Source organism: Chaetodon trifascialis, chromosome 23 (assembly GCF_039877785.1).
Source record: "Chaetodon trifascialis isolate fChaTrf1 chromosome 23, fChaTrf1.hap1, whole genome shotgun sequence".
In the NCBI taxonomy this organism is placed as follows: domain Eukaryota; kingdom Metazoa; phylum Chordata; class Actinopteri; order Chaetodontiformes; family Chaetodontidae; genus Chaetodon; species Chaetodon trifascialis.
In genome coordinates this window covers 13,016,818-13,036,797 of record NC_092078.1, presented here as the reverse complement: position 1 = coordinate 13,036,797, position 19,980 = coordinate 13,016,818, and the positions used below count along the sequence as shown (strand labels likewise).

Genomic DNA, 19,980 nt, shown 5'->3' with positions numbered 1-19,980 from the left:
ATCCCTTTCAGGGTCGCGGGGGGGCTGGCAGATTGAGAGGCGGGGTACACCCTGGGCCGGTCGCCAGCCGATCGCAGGGCACATACACACACCATTCACACTCACACTCACACCTAGGGGCAATTTAGAGTCACCAATCAACCTAATTAGCATGTTTTTGGTCTGTGGGGGGGAAGCCGGAGTGCCCGGAGAGAACCCACGCATGCACGGGAAGAACATGCAAACTTCACACGGAAAGGCCTGACCCAGGAATCGAACCTGCGACCTTCTTGCTGTGAGGCACGCGCACTACCTGCTGCGCCACCGTGCAGCCCCTATACAATCTTTATATAAAAAATGTAGGATGCAGTTGTGTCTTTGTGCGTGTGTGCATGTGTGTCCTTGTGTTACACATCAGTGCTCTGCCTTTCTGTGGTGTTCCCAGCTTGCCATTGGCTGCGGGAGCGCAGGTTGCGTTCAGGGGCCATGACTTGACCAGTGGGGATGCGGTATGCTGCTAAACTGCCGGTCAGCAGCAACATCAGTGTGGCTATCAGTGTAGCTGCCCAACTGCATGCTGGGAGACCGACCTGATGAAAGGAAGGGAGGGAAGGTTTTTTAATAATGAGTAAGAGAGAGTGAAGTGAGACAGACAGTGTGAGTGAAAACAAGCTCCATTTGTATGTGATATGTTATAAGGTAAAGTAATTTACAAATTTTCAAACCACAAAGTAGAACAGCTGGGTTGCAGCGAAAGGCCTAATGTCTGAGGCAGCATGGCAGAAGCATTTAAACATTTAAATCCTGCACACTGCACCTTTGAAATTGCCACAAATCAATCAAAATGTCCTTTTGCTCACAAATAATAAATACTTAGTTGGCTTTTCACACATGAAACTTTTGAATTAGCCAGTTTCTTGAAGACGGCCCTAGAAGACAAGACAAAGACTTCATTTGTTGTATAATTGATGTGATGTTTTTCACATGAATGTGCTGCTTGAAGGTATGAAAGGCACATAACACTACAACTGATGTTTTTTTTTTCTTTTGGATTTATGAAAATGAAAGACCTCTTCACTGTGGAGTGACAGCTCTGTCATAAAACAGCCCAGCTGCCTTTTATGTGAAACTCCTGTTTGATCGACCAATCTGAATTAAACATTTAACACCAGAGCGTTGAGACACTGGTTGAAAGTCCTGCTTTTTATGTCAAGCCCTAAACACCCCAAAGTAATGCAGCAATACACTACACAGTCCATATCGTGTTGGACTGGTCGCAAGCACAGCAGACTTCAAACTTTCACATCAGAGAGGTCAGTGATGATGCTTTTCTGCCACGTTTCATCACCTTCTAGCAAATGTAGTTCCCACCAACTGGAAGTTTGTTCTTCAACAATGCCACTCGACAGAGCATGCAAAATGAAAGCAAATCTGAAACTAAAATTGTCCTCGGCATACAAAATGGGAGCAAAGGTGCGTGCCCTCACCGTTCCCAGGAGATTGCTCAAAGCGATGTCAGTATACGCAGAGAGGAATGCTGCAGGCAGAGGAGAAGAGATTAGGCTAAATATACCCTCAACACCCTCTGCATCTCTCTCCAGGTTGCTGGAACAGAGTTTGGCTGCAGTTGGTCCTGATAGGAGACACACTGGAAGTTCAAGTTGCAAAAGGGTGTGAAGGGTTTGGACAAGAAGAGAGATGCAGAGGAGGGTATGGAGTGAAAGCGATGGAGAGAGTACTGGATGCTTTAAAGTCAAGGGGGAAATGGATGCAAACAAAGTGTCTGTACAGTACAGTGGGCAGACCAGATAAGGTAAAGTGTTGCATGTTGTTTTACTCTGAGCACATTTTTAACTGTCTGAAGCGTGATTCAGCATGTGAGGAATTAGTTCATGATTTATCGAGGGGCAATGATGTGGGAAAAGACATCTTGATTACTCAAGGAGCTCACATGAATTACTGAAACTCAGAATGAGGTGAGGTGAGGCTTTCACACCAGCAGGTGTCCCATGTAAACTATCTGCAGTTCAGGAACGAAAACCGTGAGCTTTGTCTGATTGTCTCCAGTTAGACTGCAGCCTGAATGACACGGGACGGCACTGGAGACTGATGTGAGTCTAAAGATTAAAACTGACAAAGGTCAGTGCTTTGGTTTGGAGTTTCTTTGGTTTTAAAATGCATGAAAACCAAATGCAGTCCATTGTGTCCCATTATTAAGTCTGAATGTAAAAAAAATGTGTGTAAAGGGTTTTTAAATCAAGTAAACTCATGTTCACATATTCATACATGTTGAAAGGCTGTAGGATTTTAAAAGAATGTCAGTTTCAGCTGTCCTAACCTATTATTGTCTATTTCACAACCACATGAACAAGAGCCAGTAAGAAAGATTACAATTGTCTCAGCTACATGGACATTTAATATAAGTACTACATTTTACATTCTTTGTACTTTCGATATGCTGGTAAAGCTTTACGTCATGTTTTTAGATCACTAACACTCGCTAGATCACTAAGCAAAATAGTGTGTGTGTGTGTGTGTGTGTGTGTGTGTGTGTGTGTGTGTGTGTGTGTGTCACCGCTGGCAATGGCAAAGAGGTGAGTCCTCCAACTGAAGGTGAAGAAGAGTCCTCCAACTGCCATGCAGCCCAGAGCTCCATTAAAGCCCGACAAGCCTGAATACAGACACTCATGATGCACCGCCATGGATAAACCTGCCACACACACACACACACACACACACACACACACACACACACACACACACACACACACACACACACACACACACACACACACACACACACACACGTTAGGTTTTGGGGACATTACATAGACTTACATTCATTTCCTAACCATAAGCATAACCACAACTTGCCTAAGCCCTACCCTTGCCCTAACCTTAACCCGTCTTCACCCTAAAAATGTAATGATTTACACACACACACACACACACACACACACACACACACACACACACACACACACACACACACACACACACACACACACACACACACACACACATCTGCTGTACTAGAACCGTCCATGTGGTGGTGCCAGACACATACTGTTGGCTGCCTTCAGTTCAAATGTCACTTTGCGTCTAACCTAATATGGAAATATGTTAATTATGTCTTTCTATTCTACCATATCCAGACAGAAGGAATTGGATATCTGGTCCAACATGGAAGATGACCTTTTTGCTAATTCCTGCTTAAGCCATCATTTGATTACTGGTCTGGCAACAGCAAGCTATTAGAGTCTTGTGTAATAGTATTTAAAGGATATAATGCATCAAGGAGGAGCTGAGATGTAAATCCTGCTCTCGCGTTTATGAATTTTCCACTATGAAGAAGAAGTGCCTGTGTTCAGCCAGTGGTCATGTGATGATGGTGAGTGAGGCTGGGCAGGAGAAGTGCTGACAGAGACCCTGCCTGTCTCCTCTCCTGAGTTACACTAATATAAATGGGTTTTTTGTTTTTTTTAAAGGTCTTTTACTGTAATGAGAGTGTACGAGTAATCAGAAGGAGACATGAGAGAAAGAGCTCTGGTAGAGATTTTCATTTTCACATTTTCTCAGATGTAGTGAGTGACATTTTAACATGTCCTTCCAATAATAACTTCAGTATCAATATGTTTTTCTACGTCTTACATTTTTCTGATCATGAGTCCATCATCCAGTCTGTTTGAGGTGCTGCTGCAGGGCACTGATGAGGTAGGTGGATGAAAGCCTCATCTCTGACTCACATCCATGCTAAACAAACACTATACTGTGAGGCTGAGGCTATATGCAGACTGCCCTGGCCCAGATATATCAGAGTGAGGCCAGAAGCATTGACCTTTTCTCTGCTGGCCTTCAGCAGCAGCTGCACTGCGTCTTTCAACCCACACGTGAGGGAGAATAACAATCAAGTCACAATGACATCAGAAGGAGTAGGATCACTGAGTTCAGCTGCAAAGGCCAGCAAGCTTCATTCAGAACCAGCCAGCAGCATAATGCTTTGCATAACTGTGAAATATTTAAAGCCTGTACATAGGTTTTGTTTTGCCCTTGAAGCTTGTTGCAGCTCAGCCAGTATCACAAAGAGTGTAGTCAGGAATGTGCTCTGTTGCACTGGTAACCAACAGTGATGTCACAGCGTGCTGACACATGACCGGAGGTCAGCAAAAAGAAGATTTTCAGGATAAGATGCTGTTCATGAAGTGGGTTTCCATCCAACTGTTTTTATGTGCATGACTTTGTGACGTTAAATGAAGAGTAAGAGAGATGAAATCAGATCTTTGTGGAGCGATGATGAGACTGTAATGTTCCTCAATACATGAAACAAACAGAAATGTTTCCCAAAGTTTTCATTTGTTTGAACTTAGACTTTCACTCTTTGAATAATGTCATGTTGTTAAGCCCTCTTCTTCTGGAAGCACCAATTAGTACCAACCCTTTACCTTCAAGTCACCAACTCCTAATATTTGTAAAACAATAATGGATTAAAACGACATTTCCTGAAAATTCATTTTGAATTTGGATGGAAACTTTATTATGAGCAACATGCTACAGTATAAAATCGTAAAGATAAAATCAACTACAGCTGATCTCATTCTTGGATGATAAAGTCCGCAAAGTCACATTCCTTCTGCAGAGATGACGTTGAAGACAAGTTAAAAGTAAAACTTCCTCAGGTGAACAGACCTCCACCACCTTCAGGCTCACCTCAAGAGAAGTGGAGGAGTTGACGTTGTAAATTAATTGCACTTTACACTAACACTAACCCTAACCCTAACCCTAACCCAAAAACTGCTTACTAGCTGCTTGCATGCCTGTTTCTTGCCGCACAAGTCAGTGCATCTGTGTGTGTGTGTGTGTGTGTGCGTGTGTGTGTGTGTGTGTGTGTGTGTGTGTGTGTAAGCAGAGGCCATCAGTCCTGTAGCCCCACCCAGAGCAGCTGCCAGTGCTCAGCTAAAACTGCTTACTGGCTGGTTCATTGCACTACCTCTATTTGTGCACAACACAAACCCCAAAGCAGAAATTGTGTATTTTTACCTTCCTGACTAAGAGTAATATCATAAAAAATTACTGAACGCTGTCTGACCGTGCAGGAGCGTGCCCGCCAGTATTTGCTTTAGCAGTATATATTATTTACACACACGTGCAGCGTCTGAATGTGCTCCTGGGTGGAGGACAAGGAATCATCCTTTGTTCAACACCCTGCTTGCATTGACATATCACATTCTTGGTCGCTGTCACATTTTGGGTCGAGGAAGCCTTTTCAAACCCATGCAAAACTCTGAAATGCCAACCTGAAAAAGCATGACCATCCATGCAAAAAAAATAAAAATAAATAAATGACCAGTATAAATGCAATCTTTCATTCATGTTGTTAGCTGCAGCTGCTCCACCCTGCATCTTCCCCGTATCAACGCTGCAGGATTTTCTCAAAAATTCATCTGCAGTAACAGTAAATTTTGGAGGTCCTTCTGGAGATAAATGACCCTGGGGGTGTGCTGTGATTGATTTCCTCATTACCAGGCATAGTGGGCTGCAGTTTAGCAAGTCTGGTCCTGAGGCAGGCTGACCACACCCCAGTGCTGCCTCCTCTCTCTCTGTCGGCTACTCTGCCCTCCTCTCTCTATTTTTCTCCATCGCTGCTTCCCACCCAGCTCCCTCTGCATTTGTCTCTTCTTCATTCTACATATCATTATCTTCTTCTGCATCCTGTTCATTGTCACATGTTCCTTTTGTTTCTTGTTCCCTCTGTCCTTTCCTTGCTTCCTGCATCGCAGCATCTCTCTCTGCTCCCCTCGTTCCCTCCCCATATAATGGTTCCATTAAAGACTAATGGCAATACGGGAGGGGACGCCCAGAGAGTCCTAAAATTTTTACTGTTTTTCTACCGTGTGTGTGTGTGTCACTCCCAGGGTGTTGCTCTCTATGCTAATAGACTGACTCAGAGAGCTTTTATCATATCAAACCCGATATCTCTCTCATCTCCTCTTTTGCAGTTGCTGCCTACAAACCACAGCGACTATGCGCAGACTAAATGGAAGATAGTGCAATAGGTTGGAATGAACAACTGAAATGAACTGTACATAATGACTTGTTTTCCAGTGCTGGTGGGTGTTGGTGGGTGAATCCATCATTCTGTCCTTTGATGCCTTCAAGGGGAAAACTGTTTGTGGATGCAGCTAAATGGATTACTCTGTTTGTGGGCCCATTTGTTAACACTGTCCAGCAGCATGAGCTATGGAGGGAACTGCTTGTTGCTGTCCATGAAAGTGGAAAAAATGTTCTGTGTGTGTGATTAGTCTACTTCCACTGGCATTTATTTGACTAAGAGCCTTATTTCAGATGTTTTACGGGCCAATTTCCACAATCCTCTTTTTTTGTGAACTGTTCTAATGCTTCTAATCATGTGTGCTCAGAATTTTGGGTCTGTGCTTTATCCTCCAAGGATTACCATTAGGTCAGTGAATATCTTTGCTAGAAGTTAAATCCTTGCTGTATAAAGCCTCTTTTTAACCCAGTATATAGAAAGTGGTGGGTGTTAAGATGATATTTTCTATAAAAAGGCTGAGAGTCCACAGCCATACTAGCGGCTCTGTGAGGCAGAGGTGAACACACAGTGGGTCTTTGAGTTAAATGCTAATGTCAGCCTGCTAACATGCTTGCAGGAACAATGCATCATCTTTGCATTTTAGCATGCTATCATTTGCTAATCAGCGCTTAACACAAAGGGACAGCTGACCCTGGTGGGAATATCATTAGTTTTGAAGCTATTGTTTTAAACTAATTAAAATTTTGTCTTGAATATGCTTCTGGATAAAAGGTCCAGGAATCACCAAAGCGATTCATGCTGAGGGTTTGTACCATATTTCATGGTAATTTATCTGATAGTTGTGGAGACATCTTACTCAAAACCACAAATATCAGCCTCATGGTGGCACTAGAGGAAAAGTCAGGAGCCATTGATATGTGTGCAAAATGTCACGACAATCTGTCTGATAGTTGTTGAGCTATTCAAGTTTGAACCAAAGTGGACTGACAACAACACAGCCATCCCCAGAGTCACACTGCTGGCATGGTTAACTTTTTAATAGACTGCTTAATCGGGGGTCATGTCCCGCCCAATATATGAAAAATTGAATTCTGATCCCCTCAATATTTGTAGGATAAGGACTCCCCTCTATATTGCACTGGATGGTCACGATATAAACCAGTGAGTTACTGCTGTTGTTATTGAACACATAGACTGGTGTTTTTCAGTGCAACAGGCTGGAGGATGATCTGAGTTTTAATTCTTCAGTGGTGGATTCGATTAAGTCCCCGTGTTATGGCCGGTAGGTCTGGCTCAGGACTGTAAGTGCTAGATAGTTATGTTGTAATATAACACTGTTGTGTAGTACCGGTCATAAATATGGGAGTCCTCCTCGTAAAGATCCCTTCTTTCTGCACTCAGTGTTAGACTGAGAGCCTCTGCTTCTTCCTCCTTTCTCCTGCCTGATGCTGCATCGACTGTATGTCACACCAGAGATAGCAGATTCTTTGTAGAAAATATTTTACATGTATGGCTTCACATCAAAAATACAAAGCTACTTAAATTCAGTTGAGTTCTCCAGCTGCCTCAAATTTTCTTCCCTCCTGTATTTGATCCCACCTTTAGCATTTCTCCTATTCTCCTGCCACTTGAATGCAGCGGGAGGTAGATGCTCTGGCCTACATAGAGCCCCTGATCTCCTCCTCAGGAAACCCCTGATGGGAATAGTTTACACCACAATGGTTTGAGTGACAGCTCTAAATATGGCCACGCATTCTGCCTGTCCCAGGCGAACTCCGTGTCAGTCCGACCCACGCTACTGTGTCTCTCTGTCCATCTCGCTCCTTCTCACAGACAAAGCAAAGCAAAAGATATTTGGGGGTGAAGATTAGGAGGCTGATGGCTCAAATAGAGCCACAGTGATTTCCAGTGGTGGAGGAAACACTCAGATCTTTTACTTAAGTTGAAGTTGCAATAACACAGTGTTGCACCTGGTAAAGGAGGGGATTATAACTTATTTGCTGATTAGATTTTGTATTAATAATCAACTCTGCAAAGTAACTTAATATGCCAAAATAAATGTAGTGGAGTAAAAGGAACAATATTAACTTCCAAAAATGTAGTGGACTAGAAGTATAAGGTAGCGTAGAATGGAAATATTAAAGTAAAGTACAATTACCTGAAAATTGTACTTAAGTTACATTTCACCACTGGTGATTTCTAAACATCTGTTGTCTACTTGCCTTTGACCACCTCAGCTTTAGCAATTATAACTGCACCAAAGGTGGAAATGAAAACAATGATCATGACTGTGATGAAGATGGAGGTAAAGGTAAGGACAGTGCCATGGAAGAAGAGGGTGATGATGGCAGTAAATGTGCTGATAATATGGTGAAAATGACAGCAAGAAGAGTTAAGACCTGCCATGCCCTCGTCATCCACGGTGTCAAGAGTCCTGGTTGGAGGACTGGCATCCTGCGAGCTCCTAGTCCAGGCAGACTCACTCAGAGAACAGGGCCTCTAGCTGCACTGTTAGCTGAGCTACTAGCTAAAGGCAGCTGGCAGCTGCAGCCATAGATTGCTACAGCAAGTGAGCAGCAGTTAGCGATTATTCTGGGAATACGCTGCCCCCAATTTGTTTGGAGTGTCACATCTTACACATTGTGCCTTTAAGGCCCGGCCTCCCTTTCACACTTCCTGTTGCAGCCAGGTCATTTTCACAAAGAGGTAAAAAAAAAGCTGTCTTTTAGTCTCGTGGATTTTGGTGGTTGAAAAGACATTTTGAAACAGGATGGTCGAAGAGGATTTGAAGTTTGCTGGATGACCTGGATGAATCTGGTCATTCTGACACTAACTTATTCAACACTTGGCTGTACTCTAGCACCTTAGCACCAGTGCTATGGCTGCTCCAGTCCTAAACTACAAAATAAGTTAGTTAATGACATGATAATGATAATTACATCACTCTCTCACACACACCCACACAAACACCTTCAACTGCCTGAAACCAAGTCAAGGTAACTGTACACTGAGGATTTCGTGGGCACTGAAGGATAATGAATGCAGAGCAGCAATGGAGAGAATGATGCAAGTGAATAGAATGATAAGAGGAATTTGGAAAGCTGATAAGAAGAGAGGATTAAAAGAGACAGAGACAGAAGAAGAAAGAAGAAAATGGCTGTTCGCAGAAGGGGGGTAGGACAGAGGAACAAAGACGGAGCCAAGGGCACAACTTGTCTGAAGTGTGGAAAGGGTGGTGTCAGTGCAACACACACACACACACACACACACACACACACACACACACACACACACACACACACACACACACACACACACACACACACACACACACACACACACACACACACACGATGATGCTGGGGGTCCCCTTTTCTTCTCTGATGCATTTATCAGCATGTTTCTCTTTTGTTGCTCCTCTCTCCGGCACTACTTTTTGTCTTTCACTCAATTTATGCCCCCTGCTCCCCCCCCCCCTCCTCTCAACTCCTTATCCCTTATGGCTCTCCTCCATCTTCATCTTGACACTTTCTTCTCTGACTCCTGACACTGATCTTTCTTTTCCCCTCTGGGTCTCTGTCAGGCAGGATTACGTTTGGAATCTGACCTTGTAGCACTTGTTCACACTCTTAACTATCTTAACAATTGTGTCTGTATGGGGGTGTATGTGAGTGCATTTACTTTCATTCAGGGCAGTTAGCTCACCGAACTCCATGGTAAAATATAAACCTTTTTATGACACTGTTCCAATCAAAGTTCAACATAAAGATGACACTAATAAGAATTACAACATGATGAGCAGAGGAGGATGAAAAGCACTAATGAGTCTGACTAACATGTTCATTGTAATGAGGGCACCCAATACAAAAATGTGGCTAATTGATATGTTTCTCATAGTTTTCGGACAACAACTGAACTCCAAAGTACAGAAGAATAAGCCATATCAGGCTTTGGATGCACAGACATTAGACAGTAAGTTCAAATCATCAGTGGTTTTGGTCTTCTTATGAGATTTGTTGCCAATAAAAAACATATGGAGTATCACAGGCCTTATTCTTCAGAAAAAATCAATACTTAAACTCAAAGGCAGGAGGAGAGGAGGAGCCAGACAGGAATCTAATATACCCTTGTCCCATGGAATAAGTTAAAGGCGCACAGCAACATTTTCCATTTGCGAAACAAGACTGTTTCTGGTGGAGCTCTGAATTACGAGCATCCAAACGAAAGAAATAAAAGCGTGGTTGCCTTTTTTCAAGACTAATGAAGGCTACAGATGACTCAAGTTTGGCTAAAATCTTGGGCTGGATGAAAGGAGAAAACAGAAAAAACAGGATTATGCAATGAAAAGGGAAGGAAGGAAGATGAAGGAAGAGAAAATGATGTCCAAATGACACCAGTGTGGACCCTGGTTGCTACATTTCTCTTGTGCATTTCATTGCTATGCTCCAGCGGGCTCTGTTGCCTACACATTCTCATTACAGGCACATCTCTTTGATTACTTTGTCACACTGTTTTTATTGCAGCAGTGTGTGAATGTGTGTGTGTGCCTGCCACTGTCAGCATGTGTCCACGGGCTTGTGCTAGGGTGTGTATGTACAACCTCACTTGCACTCTGCTGTTTTTGTACAGTATGACTCATAGCTACAAAAACAAACACACACACAATGTATTTTAGGACACTGTATTGTACTTAATGCAGCAGATGGAAGCAGGGAGCCGAGTCCCCAAAAATTTCTCATTCTCTCTCCCTGAATAGAGTCACAGAGAGGCACATGCAGAAGGCAGACACAGCCACAGGCCTGTGTGTCTGTATGTAAGACAGCAGTTATCAATACCCCGACTAATTGCTCAGTGTCATTTGGAGTAGCTGCCCACAGGCTGCTGCTGCCTCTCTCCCAGTTTTATATTCATATGCACTGCTGGAGGGATTCATAAAACGTACCAGGCTTTAATCTTGTTAAAATGTGCTGTAATTCAACATTTGCCATTTAGGGAGCTAAGCCTGCCATCTACTTGAGGTCCTGACTGATGGTTTAATAAATGGAAGTTTTATGCTGCTACCTAAGACAAAGTTTAATGATACTGCTTTGTACTATTGGTACAGGTATGCTGACTTAGTATGACTGCAGAACATAGCGTCAGTAACAAAAAAAAGTATTTCTTTCATAAAATATACTATACAAATAAAAGCAAACAACATGAAGACATGCAATTTAACTTTCAGACTGTAAGTTTGTATATTGTGCTTGAAAGGGAAAACCTTTCTCCCAATCACAAAGGTGCAAGCTACACCTGTAGCTACAGTATGTATTTCAGGTACTACAGCTATTTATTATTCCACATGTGAAGTTTACATCATCCACGTGCCTGCATGGGTTTCCTCCAGTGTCTCTGTTTTCTACACAGTCCAAAGACATGCAGGTTCGGTTAATTGTGTGAATGTGAGTGTGAATGGTTGTTTCTATTTGGCAGATAGACTGGCGCCCTGCCCAGAGTGTACCCTACCTCTCGCCAGCAGCTACAGCTGGTATAGGCTCTAGACCCCTGCAACCCTACACAAGATCAGTGGATAATGGATGGATTTCCATGAATGGGCATCTCACACCTGAGGCTTAGGTGATGAGGAAGAGAGTTTCAGTCTGGCTAGGGAGCCTTGTTGCATTTCTCTCTCCCTTTTCCTGTCGTTTCTCTGCTGCCTATTATAAAGGCAATGCCCAAAATACTGTCCTCTTAGTTCGATCTTTCCTGCTTGGTGACGTCTTTCAAAGTCCAGGCCTGGGCCCTTTGTTATGAACACAAGCTGCAGTCATTCGATCATTAAAGGTTATTTTCTCAACAAAGCTCCTCCAGAGGCACAGAGGACTGTTTTCACAGACTGAGTGGTACTCCTCGTGACTAGTAAACTGACATTTATGTGTGAAATTTTGGAGTTTCCGTGTAAGTAATAATACCCAAGATGGAGTGGAGTGTTAGAGATACTGGCACTGAAAAGTGTGGGGGACACTAATCAGTCTGAAACTTCAGCCCTGATTGGTTAATGAACACCAACCACAGCTGGCACGAGGTCGGTGTTGCAGTCTGTGTCAAACTCTGAAGCTGTAAAACTGAAGCTTTTCTGCAACAACATCCCCCTGTCACTAACTCCTCCCACATGGACGCACAAACACACAGATGGAGGCTCACCAGCCAGCGTTCCCACTGCTGATCCCAGCAGAGCATGGACGACCAACAGGGGGGAGTAGAGCAGAACAGCTCCCAAGATGAGGAGGGTGGGCCCCAGGGCTCCGCAGGCGAAGATCTGACCCACACCGAGGAGGATGCCATGCATGACCTGGACAAGAGGGAGATGTTAGAGGAGGATTTTACACCGTGTTGCTTATTGCAAATTATTATACACATGTTTTATATTCCAGTGTAAAATTCCATGAGCAGAAACACATGAAAAACACAACGGCAGAACGTGCAGAGTCTATTCAGTGGCTCTCTTCCACACACACACACACACACACACACACACACACACACACACACACACACACACACACACACACACACACACACACACACACACACACACACGCTGCTTTCCCAACAGTCAGTGAGAAGTGAAGAGTTTCCATGGCGACGTGATGGGTGCACCTGCCTGTCGCTGATATTTACAAGTCATAAATGGTCTTTAATTATTGCTGCCGCTCAACTCTTTGTGCGTATGCGCTTCTATGTGTGAACATACGGGTGTGCATGCACGTGTGCGTTTGTGTGTGTGTGTGCTGGTGTGCAGAAAGATTAAATATGCTGCCTTGGTGAAGCCAGAGCGCCATCCACAGCAGAGTGAAAGCCGAAGACATTAAATATAAATAGTACCGACGTCACTGCCATCTCTGGAGAGAACCAGAGGGAAGATGAGGGGAGGAGAGATGGAAGGAGGAAGAGGAGGAGAGCAATAGAATATAACAAATGAATGAAAAGGGTAAAATAGAAGAGGAGGAGAAGAAAATAAAGGAGAGGTGAAAGAGGGAATGAGATGGTTTCACATCAAGGATCACGAAAGAATAAAATCTATAACTTTACTGTGCTGTCCTTGAAAATGTGGTTACATAGTTGTTTATTGTTGAATCATGAGGATGGAGAGCGAAGGAGGATGGAAAAGAAGGAAGGAGATTTGCACCGCAGATCAGAGAACGGATGGAGACGGGGGAGGAGAGAAGCAGGATTTAGAGGTTTAAGATCTCCCAATTAACAAATCAAAGGGAATTTACGAAAATGAAAGAGACAGTATTTACGAGGCTAGAAACAAACAAATGGAGGGAAACAGGAAAACAAGTTGAATACTAAAAGGGAAGAGAAAAAGAGGGAGAACGTCTGAAATACAGAAGACAGAGAGAGAGAGAGAGAGAGAGAGAGAGAGAGAGAGAGAGAGAGAGAGAGAGAGAGATAATCAGAGTCAGGCAGCTGAAACTTGTAGAAAATAATGATTTGGAGTGAGGGCATACTGTGCCACAGGGTGCGAGGCTTGTTAATGGAATTGGTGTGTAAGTCTTGACTCTATATTGAGGACACCTAACAATCCTGAGAGGGTTCAGGCAGCGTAGCTAATCTACTTTTTAGTAGTTTGCAGATCATCTTGTGCAGAAACACACTGCTATAACATCCTTCTCCACTCCTGCTCCGACCATGCTTCCAAAACACAAATAACAACAAATTCAGTCAGTGTTTTCTGTCAGAGAGTTTCACATCAGGAGGCCATCGTACAGGCCATGTGAGGTGTTGTGTCCGGTTTCAGTATTATGTTTGCAGAGGAAGCAAGGTCATACTGGAGACAGAGGTAAATGTGTTTTCCCACAGTGTTCAGGTTAATGTGGTGGATGAATATATGGAATTTTACATTCAGCTTTGATGCAGCAAAGTGGAGTGGAGCTGACCCTGGGACATGGCGGTTAGCTAGAATACATCTTAGACCACCTGAGACGATTTTCTAAAGATGATGTTCATTTTTTCCTTCTCTAATTCCACTTCCCTCATGCTCTTCATTTGCATCTCGCCGCTGTTTGCTATTTCCGTTCTGCAAAATGTACCGGCATGGCTGATTTCCGGTGGGATTAAAGTCATGGAGATGTTGTGGGGAAAAAAGGAAATTATACCTCACCCCGTTATCCAGCATACCCCTGCCTGATAGTGCTGAGGGAAATGGGAGAACAGATGTTATTTTAAGAGCACTATGGGTTCCATGGAGGACGCTGAACATAACAGTGATATATGCATACAGTGTTTTAGTTAATATGGTAAAGGTAGCAAAAATTTCGTGTTTCTGGTGACAAGACAAATATATGTTCAATATGCACTTGCTAGAAGTCATGTTTAGTCTCCACTTTCTCCTGTAGGATACATCTTTCTCCTTAGCTTTTGGTCTATCGGATCTTTTCATCTGGAAATGGGGTTGATGTGAGTGCAGATCGAACAGTGAAGCTGTGGTCCATAACACCTAAACAATCAGCTGAATGACGCTTAATCGCTCTGTAGAGCGGAGGGAAACTGCAGACTTGGGTGATAATTCTCTCTGGACTCATCACGATGAGAGACCTCTTGCACATTACATATAGTTTATTTGACCCATTGTTATAACTGTTAATTTAGTGTTTCTTTATAGATCTGTATATGTTTAGAGGAATTTCTTTTTGTATGTTCTGTAGCTGCGTGTGAGGTTTTGCTCGGATCAGCACATACTGTCAAACAGTAATTTAGTACATATACACAAATACTAACAAGTAATGCATTCATTACATCTGGAAGAAGATAGATGTTGTCTGAGTTGGATTATATAATCTGTTGTGCCTGTTTCCAAACAAAAGCATGGAGATTAAAATCTAAAGCCAGCTGGCTCATGGAGATCAAGAGCAGGCTGCAGCAGCTGGTGCAAGGAAGACTCTGGATCCTTTTGCCAAAGTTTTGTAAGAAACAGCTCAAGGCAACTGCATTTAAATTCAGCGGTCGAACTCTATTTTATTTACAGGGTGGAGGCCACCGTGCAACAGCTTGCATTCTAATCAAGTAGTTCCAGTAGCATGTAAATTTAGACCTCAAGGTTTTTTTGTTGCTTCTTTTCTTCTCCTCGCTATACAAAAAGGTAACAGCCACTATAAAATCCCCCTCAACGTATCCTTCCTGGAAACCTGACTGATACTCTTTACTATATAAACCTGCACGAACTGGTTCACACATGACCTCAGTCCACAAACTGAGCAAAATAAGACGATCGCTTCATCTTGCGTGCCGCAGCTTGCAGCAGCCACCATGAGTTTCAATCACCAAGGGCTGTTAATTAAAACTGTTTGGGCTGATTATAATTTCTAAACAGGAGCTCCATCAGTGACTGTTGCTAAGTAACTGGTGAGTCATAGCTGGCTGATCTTATACATATTGTGCTCATATCAGTTTTTTTCACTCCAGCGACGCGGCTGCGACGCGGCAGGCTCGCGGAGGATAACTGGTTCAGCTTGGTTTGTGTCTTTTTTAAATCTCATCTTCATTATATAGCCTGTCACCTCTAATAGCTCCCTTCCACACCGCTAATGGCCGCACCTGTTTTTGTGATCATGTGACTTGATGGGCTGTCTCTGTTCAAATATCACGGCAAATGTTACTCTGGCAGACACACTCATGGTGGAATGCTGATAAAGAAAAAAAGGCAACGTGGGCCTCAAGCGTTCCCTCTTTCCCAGATTTGGGTTGGGGCTACATCTACCATACATGGCATGCAATATATCAGCATGTAAATGTACATATGAATAAAGTCATTGCATAAACTTCACAAATAAACAGCTTAATACAAATTCTGTTTTACGTAGCATAAGATCATTTACTGCAAAGCCATAATTCCCATTATTCCATATTATTACATTGCACCTTATACTGTATCTTATATCCCATACTATATAATGTTAATATGTCATACTATCTTGCTACATTATGTTTCTATAATGCTGCTACCTTAATACAGACAGTGACAGAATCCACCAGCAGACAGTGCAGTGACATTTTAACTGACCGGCATGATTTCCTTTTGTTTTTGTCTTATTTTCCCTGACTGTGGTCAGCCTTCCTGAGGGGCTTCCCGCCTTCTGTGGACATGAAGGTCAAACGACGTTTTTTGTGAAAAAACCAAGAGGCACTGCTTGCTGCTCGCTGGCATCTTTCTCAAAACAGCAGGTGAAGACAAAAAAAAAACAAGAAAACACTGCTCAGCTGGGTGGGCAGCAAAAGCAAAAGCTCAAAATGAATAAAAAATCCCACCCGAACCCAGCTGAAGGAGCCAGCCTTCCTCAGGATGGTCTAAACCCAGCTCATTTTCCCTCTAGTAGGGAAACAACCCAACACTTTGTGAATTCTGCTTCCAGGAAGAGCAGACATGAAATACTTCACATAGATCACATAAACATTTTGACTTGAGATAAATGTTTAATTTGTTATGTATTCTGAATAAAGTAAATCTACCAGATGGACTGCCATGAACTTTGGTCCAGACATGTACGTCCCCCTCAGGATGTATTGTAATCACTCTGGTGATCTCCTGACATTTCAAAATTTGATGTGACTGCTGCTTTGGTTTAAAATTAACTTTGCTGACGTTGGACGACTACAGGGTGTTACATATTTAACTTTGCTTCAGCAACATTTCACTGTAATGAAGGAACAATAATTACACTGAGTAAGTCGTGGTGAAGTCCAGAAGCACAGGTTAGCGGTGGAATAGCCTGTAATTAAATGCATTTACTCATTTACTGGAGTAACTTTATACATGAATCCAGAGTCTGCATTTGAACGGCAGCCTGCAAGCTTCCCTATGATTCAACAGCCTGTGCACAAACATTTAATTCAACATCGGATCGCCGTACCTCTACCGCAACGAGCTCGGTGCCATTGGGATTCGGCGTCCCCGCTGGCGCAACTGTGTGGTGCGGGAAGTAGGGGTTGTCTGGGCCGGTGCAAAGGAGGTAGAGGAAGATAGTGATGTTGAAGGGAAACACAGCGACAGGCAAGTCCCAGCGGTCCAACACTGGGGAGAGACCACTGAACAGGAAGACACTGGAGAAGGGGACAGGGGTGAGAGGGTGGAGGTGCTGAGCTTTTTTTAAGAAATGGACCTTGTTGCAGACATGAGTAGTGTTCATAGGTTGTGAGTGAAGTGCAGGCACTCCTGATATATGCCACTGGGTGTTGTGGTGAGAGGATATATTTTCTCTAACCTTTAGTCCTGAAATGTGTGCATAAGTCTTAATATTTGCAGGTTTATTGAGTTAGTAGTTTCTCAGTTCATTTTTCCCATAGCGTGTAAAAGAAAGAAAATACTGAAAATATCAGCTCAATGTGGCATATTCAAATTACTGGTTTTATCTGACAAGCATATCATTTTGGATGGCTGGAGATAAAACACTGTAATGCTTTTGGTGTGAAAATATTTGTATTTTCAACTTTATCAGAGTTGGCAAAGTTAACAAGAGATACATTTGCCAAACCAGTCTGCTAATCTTCATCCTTGAAGCCTTCTTCGGATGACGAATGGAAATGTTGCCCCTTGTGGCTGTTAGGGGGGAAAAATAGCCACTGCATCTGCACTTCTCACCTTCCACTAAGTATTAGTATTAAGCCTACCAGTGTCCTACCATACTTGGACAAGCAAAACAAGGGTGAGATTTAAGATTTATTAAGTGTTTTCAAACAGTATTCTTAATTTTTACTTCAAGACATCAAGGATGAAGATTAATTTATTGGTTTGGCAAATATACAGCTAACTTTGTTAACTGACTGCCGAGCACAGTGGAAGAGGGGCTACAGTAATGCGACTCTTTTGTAATGGTCATATGCGCTTTGGAAGGTGAGGACAAACAATGTCCTGCTGTCACCAGATTGCTGTTTTAAAAGGAAATAGAAAAAAAATTACTTTGTTGTTTAGTTTGGAGGAGTTGTTGGGTGCCTGCCATGCCTGTTAAGCTACAATACGAGCAGTGTGTGTGTGTGTGTGTGTGTGTGTGTGCGCGCGCGCACGAGTGTCTCACCACGTAGCTGACCCCAAGCAGGCAGGCAGCAGCAGCCACCAGTACCAGTCTCCAGCCGAGCTGAACTCTCCCATCAGCAGAGACACCAACATGCCGTTAAAACCGTGGTGACCTCCCGACACCTCAGCGCTACACACACACGCAGAGCAGGAGGAGTCACGTATCACAACTGCTTTAGCTTTTTTCTCTGTAGCACAGTGATGTAAGCTAACATGAGAAAATGATCAATACACACATTAGCTTAGTTTGTTACAGGTTCTCAAGAAGCAAACTGCTCAGGTGTTTTAAGGAGCAGAGACCTCCGGATGACCCTAAATGTATTCAACGTGTCAGACTCACAAACAGTCGGAGCTCCAGTTCAGATGGGATTATTTTCAAAACCATCAAACAAGGTTGCATATTAGCATATTATACTGTGCGTGGCATAAATATTGGGATAGGATCTAAAATAAGGCACTGCCAGGCAGTGGGTGTGGGTGAATGCAGGGCTATCAGTCATGGAGCTGTTATTCTCATGAATTTTAAGTAGAACCCTCTATCAACTTTAGCTGTAAGGTCGAGCAAATTATAGACTTACGTTACAGGGTCGGCCTCCAGGCAACAGCCATGTTTTTACTGAGGATTCGATTATTTGAAAGGGACATTTTTCTGACGCATGGTTTTAAAACACCCAGCTCATGAAATATGTACAAATATGCTCTTTCTTGAGGTTCTATCTGCGTGTATGTTTCTGTATACAATCATATCATTCCACCTGTCTTGCCCTATGACCACAGCTGTTAGCGTAGAGGCCAGTACACCCAGAGTTCCCAGCAGGCCCTGCCAGGGGGAGGCCCAGTACAGCGCAGCCAAGATGAGAGCACCGCTCAGCGGGTTGTTGGCTAGAATCACCCGGGCCACCCCTCTCAGTCCCCACACCGCCAGCTGCAGCACAAACAACTTGTCTGAGGACATAGAAAGACAACATTTTACATATTTTCCTTGGCAGCATTTCCACCCAAACCTGTTGGGGAAAGCAATATTTTCACCTCTTTTTTTTTTTTTTTTTTCCAAATGTTGTTAAAAAAAAAAGGAACTTAAGAGGCAAACAAAACTTGTTTCTCAGTTGGCTTTCTTGGTGCAACCACAGGGTTTTCTAAGAAGAGTCATGATGGGAGTTTAATGATGTTCTGTTTTATGTTGGAGGAAGAGTTCTGCAGCATTCACCGTGGGAGTTGTGTGATGATTCCATCTGCATATTTTAGAGGCAGTGTAAGTATTTCAGACTCATTTATTTATGATTATGGCAGTTTAACACATTCCGAGTGTTTGGGAACTTCTTGTTTTTGAAAAGTATGGCTATTAATCACATTAAGAGAAAGCTGAATTATGCATTTCCTCAGCACATTTGATAAAGGTCATTCAATATATTACATTTTACACTTCACATTAGGAGTAAAAACATCTTTTGGGGTGCAGCAGTGTATTGTGAAAGTTTTCCTACCCTGCATGTACTTATCCAAGTGCTCCATGTCCCCAGTACACAACAGCAGACCGTTCAACACACGCTGGCTGAGGCTGGCACGGCGCCTGCTGGCCTCCTCCATCTCTGCTTTGGTGTCCATCCACATCCCCGCAGCTGCTGGACCGCACCGCTACAAATGTGACGAATATGTTGGAGTAATGTTGGAGAAATCCCAGAGCTCCTGCGTACTTTGCTGTGTCTTTTTGTTCTTTGCCTCTTGTTTGTTCTACTGATGCTTCTTTCTCAGGCACCCCCTTTCCCCTTTTCCTCCTCCCCCCTCTTTCCTCTGCGATGAGGCTTAAGGGGTTGACTTATAAAGTGGTGCACCGGGTAACGTATTCACTAACTTTTGACACGTGCTGGAGAACAAAGTCCAACATCATCAGGACTTTGTC

General features: G+C 43.2%; 1 protein-coding gene across 1 annotated transcript; it reads right to left on the bottom strand.

Annotated features, from left to right (window-relative positions):
• Positions 1-356: 356 nt before the first annotated feature.
• On the bottom strand, positions 357-19,748 carry LOC139351564 (urea transporter 1). Its single transcript, XM_070993510.1, has 8 exons — positions 19,565-19,748; positions 18,836-19,025; positions 18,082-18,210; positions 16,921-17,110; positions 12,212-12,359; positions 2,555-2,689; positions 1,467-1,516; positions 357-569 (listed from the first exon to the last, which is right to left on the bottom strand). Exons 1-8 carry the CDS (start codon positions 19,689-19,691, stop codon positions 387-389), a joined length of 1,152 nt encoding a protein of 383 aa, XP_070849611.1. The 5' UTR covers positions 19,692-19,748; the 3' UTR covers positions 357-386.
• Between the last annotated feature and the right edge of the window lie 232 nt (positions 19,749-19,980).